The following is a 7,500-nucleotide window of genomic DNA, read 5'->3' as shown; positions in this document are numbered from 1 at the left end:
TTTTCTCTCTCTCTCTCTCTCTAGATGAAAGAGCATACAATCAATTAAGAATAATGAGACATTCTAATTCAACCGTTGTCAAGGTTTTCTAAGTAGAAATATTCAAGCAAACAAGGGAAACAAAAATGATGATGATGATGATTATCGTTGTTGTTGTTTTCCGGTGCCACAGCTAAAGAAACAAGCTAACACCACATGTGGTCCTTTTTTCCCCCTCCACAGGGACCCCCAGACTTCAGTGACGCCATAGATGGAACGGCGACAGCACGGGCACATGGGTAAGTCGCCTGGTTAACTAGATGGGGTAAGTCTCCTGGTTAACTAGATGGGGTAAGTTGCCTGGTTAACTAGATGGGGTAAGTTGCCTGGTTAACTAGATGGATAAGTCGCCTGGTTAACTAGATGGGCAAGTCGCCTGGTTAACTATAAGTCGCCTGGTTAACTAGATGGGTAAGTCGTCTGGTTAACTACATGGGCAAGTCTCCTGGTTAACTAGATGGGTAGGTCGCCTGGTTAACTGGATGGGTAAGTCGCCTGGTTAAGTAGATGGGTAAGTCGCCTGGTTAACTAGATGGGGTAAGTCTCCTGGTTAACTAGATGGGGTAAGTTGCCTGGTTAACTAGATGGGCAAGTCACCTGGTTAACTATAAGTCGCCTGGTTAACTATATGGGTAAGTCGTCTGGTTAACTACATGGGCAAGTCGCTAGGTGGGTAAGTCGCCTGGTTAACTACATGGGCAAGTCGCCAGGTTAACTAGATGGGTAGGTCGCCTGGTTAACTGGATGGGTAAGTCGCCTGGTTAACTAGATGGGCAAGTCGCTAGGTGGGTAAGTCGCCTGGCTAACTAGATGGGCATGTCGCCTGGTTAACTAGATGGGTAAGTCACCTGGTTAACTAGATGGGCAAGTCGCCTGGTTAACTATAAGTCGCCTGGTTAACTAGATGGGTAAGTCGCCTGGTTAACTAGATGGGCAAGTCGCCTGGTTAACTAGATGGGTAAGTCGCCTGGTTAACTAGATGGGTAGGTCGCCTGGTTAACTGGATGGGTGAGTCGCCTGGTTAACCAGATTAGTCGAATGGTTAACTGGATGGGTAAGTCGCCTGGTTAACAAGGTGGGTGAGTTGCCTGGTTAACTAGATGGGTAAGTCGCCTGGTTAACTAGATGCGTAAGTCGCCTGGTTAACTAGATGGGTAAGTCGCCTGGTTAACTAGTTTGTTTGTTTCAAGCATGCGACAAAACGTTGCGGACCTATTTAGATAGATATATATATATACTACATCATATCTGCTTACAAAGAATGAGGGTAGTGGGGGGGGGATCACAGAACTCAACTCTTTTTTTTTATCTTTTTAATTTTTTTTTTACTGTATCTCACAGCGAACACACACACACACACACACACACACACACACACGCACGCACGCACGCACGCACAGACACATACACACACACACACGCACACACACACTCACTCACACACTGAGCGCTGTTTGTAAATGTACTATTATTCATCTTTTCATTATCATTATCATTCGTGTCATTGGTATTACTATTACCACAACAACAGCTACTACTACTACTGCTACTACTACTACTACTACTACTACTACTACTACTACTGATACTACTACTTAATGATAATAATAACATACATTTATATAGCGCCCTTTCTCTCTAAGAGCTCAGGGCGCTTTACATGAAAAAGAAATATTACAAGTTACATAAAACATTCATTTCTCACCTCCCCCCTCCCCAATGTAGAATGCGGATGAGGAGAAATGTGATCAGCACGTGGGACTCTGAGAGTCAGACGGGCAGCATTGTTTTGAAGTTTTTGAATTCGCTGAAGAATATTATGTGAACATCCTATTTGAAGAGAATTACAGTAGTCAATTCGTGACAGCACAAAAGCAGAAATAAGAGTTTTAGTAGTTTCAACAGAAAGGTACTGACGGATAGAGTTGATGCGACGAACAATTGACTATGCGTATCAGATTTACTACCTGAGCATGCATACTGAGGTTTGAGTCAAGAATGACTCCAAGGTTCCTTGCTGATTTAGAAAACTGAACTGTGGCATCTCCAACCACAAGAGAGGGAGGAAAAGAAGTAGATGTGGACATTCTTGCAGAGGAAATAATCATAGCTTCAGTTTTGTCATCATTTAACTTTAGTTTGTTGAATGTAATCCAGGATTTAACATCCAGAATACAATCTTGCATTGACAGAATCAGACTGTGTACTTGGTTTGGTTCTGCAGACTTTTGTAGCTGAGTATCATCAGCAAAAGAGTGGTGAAGAACAGAATGGCCTAAAATGACATCAGAAAAAGGAGCAGTGTACAGAACGAACAGAACGGGGCCCGGGACAGAGCCTTGAGGCACACCATAGGAGATCAGGGTTGTACCAGACTTAAAGTTATTAACAGAGATAATATGGAAGTGGTTGAATAGGTATGAAGAAAACCAAATCAGAACTGTTGAGTGAATCCCAAAAACATGTTCAAGTCTGGAAAGGAATATACTGTGGTCTGTTGTGTCAAACGCAACCGACAGATCGAGCAAAGTTAACACAGACAGTTTACCTTCATCAACAGACAGTATCAGGTCATTAATTGCTTTCAACAAAGCAGTTTCAGTGCTATGGGCAGATCTATATGCTGACTGAAAAGAAGAGAACAGGTTGTTTAATGCTAAATGGTCTGAAAGTTGGGAGAGAATAATTTTTTTCAATAATGTTGGACACAAAAGCAAGATTGGATGCAAGGCGAAAACTTTTTAGGTCATTGTGATCCAGAATGACGTTCTTTAGCAGGGGCTACTGCTGTTACTGCTTCTACCTTATGTGTGTGTGTGTACGTGTGTACGTATGCGTGTGTGCGCGCGCGGGGCGTGTGTGTGTGTGTGTGTGTGTGTGTGTTGCCAGTCTGAAGGTGCGCGCGCACAGCATTCTATGGGGCGTGACGAAGAACGTGCCGGAGTGGGTGACGGAACTGTCGCCAGAGGAACTTCACTCCACAGTCTGGAACCACATTGACTACATCGTCAGCCTGGCCAAAGGAAAGTGGGTGGGATAGCTAGCTGCCGAGCAGCGGAAACACGTGTGTGTGTGTGTCTGTGTGTGTCTGTGTGTGTGTGTGTGTGTCTGTGTGCCTGTGTGTCTCTGTGTCTGTCTGTCTGTATCTGTACCTGTCTCTGTGTATGTTTGGGTGAGTGTGTGTGTGTGTGTGTGTGTGTGTGTGTGTGTGTGTGTGTGTGTGTGTCTGTGTCTGTGTGTCTGTGTGTCTCTGTGTCTGTCTGTCTGCATCTGTACCTGTCTGTGTGTGTGTGTGTGTGTGTGTGTGTGTGTGTGTTCTGTGCCTTTTTTCTGCCGCGATTATTCATATATCTGCAATATGGCAGTATTGTATTGGTGTATACATGATTATTTTGTTTTCCACTGATATGTCTAATTATTATGTATTGTTTCATGGGAGGCGCTTAGAGCCCCTCTATAGGGGGTTGGCGCCATTTAAGTACAACATATTATAATTAATCATTATCATTATTATTATTATTATTATTATTATCATCATCAAACAAACATCTTTCAATAGTGATAACGTTTTATGTTTTAATGTACAGTGTACCATAAAACACCTCGTTAATTAAAAAATAAAAAAAATAAATAAAGCAAACAGTGGATAAGCATTGGATTAATTTCCACAGCTTCTTAGTGACCACGCACATGTAAAGAAAAAAAAATCGGAAGTGATAATCACATGAAGAAGAAGAAGATGCATTAGCATTACTTGATATGCATTACAATGATCTATCGTAAAGCATCCCAGTTAATACAGTGTCAAGGCGTACTGGTATACCTAGTTCTACCCAGAAAGACAAGAGAGAGAGAGAGAGAGAGAGAGAGAGAGAGAGAGCGCGAGATTTATTCAAGGGAAGCAACTTTTGAATACCGACAGTCACGCGAGAGTTGTATCCCTTGCATGAGTCTTTTCCTTCCAGTTTTGTGTTTTTCCTCTTTGGTACATGCTTTTATTTGGCTTTGTTTTGTATACAAAGGAAAACAAATCATGAAAGGAAGAAAAGACAATTGTTAGCACACTAGACTTTCTCAGGAGTCCTGGGTCCATAGTGGAGACCGCCACTTCGTCCCTCAAACAACAGCTCCCCCCCAACCCCCTCCACCCCCCATGAATCTATGAATCTGCCGACACTGAAGACATTGAAAGGACTCACCCCAAGCATGGAAGTGGAGGGGTATCGAAACTGAGGTCACCATGAGAGCCAGGGTATGAAAGGCCACAGATTTTGAGACTGTTTTGTTCATATTGATGATGATGAAGGAGGAAGAGGATGACGATGACGATGTTGCTATGGAGGTCCACTTTGGTTTGGGACTGCGTGACAAGGCTGTACCCTATGCTTTCTGTCATAATGATATCCCGGCGTTAACCAGGCCCGAGAGATGCAGGTAATTAAAGCAAAACACCCAAAGACACATCCGTGAAGTGGATGACAATCGACTGTGTGATCCCAGTCTACCCATTTAAGCCCACAGCACACTCAATTCTGGGTAGGAGCCGGCCACGGGCCGAAAACCCCACCTCCGCTGGGATTCGAACTCGCGTCCTCCCAGCCGTAAGTCCGCGACGCTAACCACTTCGCCACGGCGGCAGGTTTGTTTTTTTTTTGTTTTTTTTTTGTTTTTTTTTCTTCTGCCAGTGAAGAAAGGCAGCGTAAAGAACGCAAAAACGAAAAAAACAAAACAAAACAAAAGAAAAAAAAAAGAGAGAGAGAGAGAAAAAGGAAAGGAAAAAAAAGAGAAAAATTGAAAAGAAAAAAGAAAAGAAATAAAAGATAGGGGTGCTCTGTTGTCTGCATGCAACTGAGCCCCCACCCTCCCCCTCCCCCCACCCCTCCCCTTTTTTTTCTTCTTTTTTTCTAAAGATTGAAAACACTCGCCTTCCATACAGATCCGTCATCCCCATCATCAGCCTTCCGTGGATTATTGAAGTGGAAACACAAGCAGCACGCTTCCTTCATTCCCCTGAAAACAGAGTACAGCCGTCTAAAACTATGGGGCCAAAATCGCTCATTACACGTACATGATAGTCAGTTGTGTCCGACTATGACCATCAGAACAGCAGAGGAGGCAGTTAATTGTTGTCCCCGGACTATCTGGGCGAGAATTTGGTTATAGTGGAGAGTGTCTTGCCCACGTTACCCCCCCCCCCCCCCCCCCCCACTGTCTCGGCCAAGAGGGTTTTAGAACAGTCGGCATTGGGATGGTTCTCGGCAAAGGCCAAATAGCCTCCCCAAGGCTGCAGCACTAAGAGCCAGCGCAGTCTTGCCTCCTATAGTTTGAAAGTCATAGCACACACACACACACACACGCGCGCGCGCGCGCACGCACGCACGCACACACGCACGCACACGCACACCCGCACACGCACACACACGCACACACACACACACACACACACACACACACACACACACACACACACACACACACACACACACACACACACCACTAATAAATCCACCTAAAAAGTTAAAAACAACACACACAGAGAATCAATAGAGACAAACGAACAAAAGAGTACAAATTTTGATGAACTGCACATTTGTACACATAAATTTATCCACTTGAGTAAAAACCCCCACCCCTACCTTCCCACCACCCCCAACCCCAGAGATAAACGAATGCAATAGTAAAATTGTGATGAACTGCACACTGTACACATAACATAAAATTCATCTACTTGAGTAAAATTTGTATTGTATTGTATTGTATTGTATTGTATTGTATTTTTTGTCACAACTGATTTCTCTGTGTGAAATTCGGGCTGCAGGGAGAGCGCGTCGCAACACTGAGGGGCCCACCCGTTTTTGGTGTATTTTTTCCTACGTGAGGATTTTTCAACAGAATTTTGCCAGGGACAACCCTTTTGTTGTCGTGGGTTCTTTTACGTGCGCTAAGTGCATGCTTGCACACGGGACCTCGGTTTATCGTCTCATCCGAATGACTAGCGTCCAGACCACCACTCAAGGTCTAGTGGAGGGGGGGGGGGAGAAAATACTGGCGACTGAACCGTGATTGGAACCAACGAGCTCAGATTCTCTCCGCTTCCTAGGCGGACGCGTTACCTCTAGGCCCCCAACCCACCCACCCACTCTCCCGACCACCACCACCACCCGCCCTCCACTGACCCTCAACTGCTTTCTCTCCCCCCCTTCCCACACACACACAGGGTGGAGCAGGTCGACGTGCAGAACGAGTACATCCACGGCCACTTCTACGAGAACAAGCTGCAGAACCCCAACTTCACCATGGAGGTTTTCAAGCACGTCAGGACCCTCATGGACCCGGAGGTCAAGCTCTACCTCAACGACTTCATGGGCGTCACCACTGGGGCTCAGACAGAGGTAAGGGGTGTGAGTGTGTGGGTGAAAGGGTGTGTGGGGGTGTGGGGGGGTATATGGGTGAAAGGGTGTGTGTGGGCTGGTGGGTGGGTATATGGGTGAAAGGGTGTGTGGGGGTTGGTGGGTGTGCTATGGGTGAAAGGGCGTATGTGTGGACTGGTGGGTGGGTATATGGGTGAAAGGGTGTGTGTGTGGTCTGGTGGGTGGGTATATGAGTGAAAGGGTGTATGTCGGGGGGTGGGGGTTATATGGGTGAAAGGGTGTGTGTGGGCTGGTGGGTGGGTATATGGGTGAAAGGGTGTGTGTGGGCTGGTGGGTGGGTATATGGGTGAAAGGGTGTGTGTGGGCTGGTGGGTGGGTATATGAGTGAAAGGGTGTATGTCGGGGGGTGGGGGGTATATGGGTGAAAGGTGGTGTGTGGGGGCTGGTGGGTGGGTATATGGGTGAAAGGGTGTGTGTGGGCTGGTGGGTGGGTATATGGGTGAAAGGGTGTGTGTGGGCTGGTGGGTGGGTATATGAGTGAAAGGGTGTATGTCGGGTGTTGGGGGGTATATGGGTGAAAGGTGGTGTGTGGGGGCTGGTGGGTGGGTATATGGGTGAAAGGGTGTGTGTGGGCTGGTGGGTGGGTATATGGGTGAAAGGGTGTGTGTGGGCTGGTGGGTGGGTATATGAGTGAAAGGGTGTGGGGGGTATATGGGTGAAAGAGTGTGTGTGGGGGCTGGTGGGTGTGATATGGGTGAAAGGGTGTGTGTGTGGGGGGGGGTATATGGGTGAAAGGGTGGGGGGGGGGTATATGGGTGAAAGGGTGTGTGTGTGGGTTGGTGGGTGGGTATATGGGTGAAAGGGTGCGGGGGGAAGGGGTCGGGGTGGGGGGGTATATGGGTGAAAGGGTGTGTGTGGGTGGGTGCGGTGGGAACGGTGGGTGGGGTGGTGGAGTGATGGTGGTGGTGGTGGTGGAAGTCATCGTGTGGAGTTGAGGATTGGGAAAGTGAGCAGCTTTGTGGGTGGGTGTGCGAAGGTGTACGTTAGTGTTGAGGGGGAATGGAGATGTGCATAACAGGAAGGTATTTAT

At 46.7% G+C, this 7,500-nt stretch overlaps 1 protein-coding gene across 1 annotated transcript in view; it reads left to right on the top strand.

Annotated features, from left to right (window-relative positions):
* The window catches only part of LOC143300625 (anti-sigma-I factor RsgI6-like), a 31,829-nt gene that overhangs the window by 15,044 nt on the left and 9,285 nt on the right, over positions 1-7,500 (top strand). The window contains exons 9-11 of the mRNA XM_076614422.1: positions 223-278; positions 2,929-3,066; positions 6,257-6,431. Coding sequence (XP_076470537.1) covers positions 223-278; positions 2,929-3,066; positions 6,257-6,431 — 369 coding nt within the window. The remainder of the gene's footprint in view (positions 1-222; positions 279-2,928; positions 3,067-6,256; positions 6,432-7,500) is intronic.

This window comes from Babylonia areolata, chromosome 26 (genome assembly GCF_041734735.1).
Source record: "Babylonia areolata isolate BAREFJ2019XMU chromosome 26, ASM4173473v1, whole genome shotgun sequence".
Lineage (NCBI taxonomy): Eukaryota > Metazoa > Mollusca > Gastropoda > Neogastropoda > Buccinidae > Babylonia > Babylonia areolata.
The sequence above is the reverse complement of the archived record's forward strand: the minus strand, read 5'-3'. Positions and strand labels throughout refer to the sequence as shown.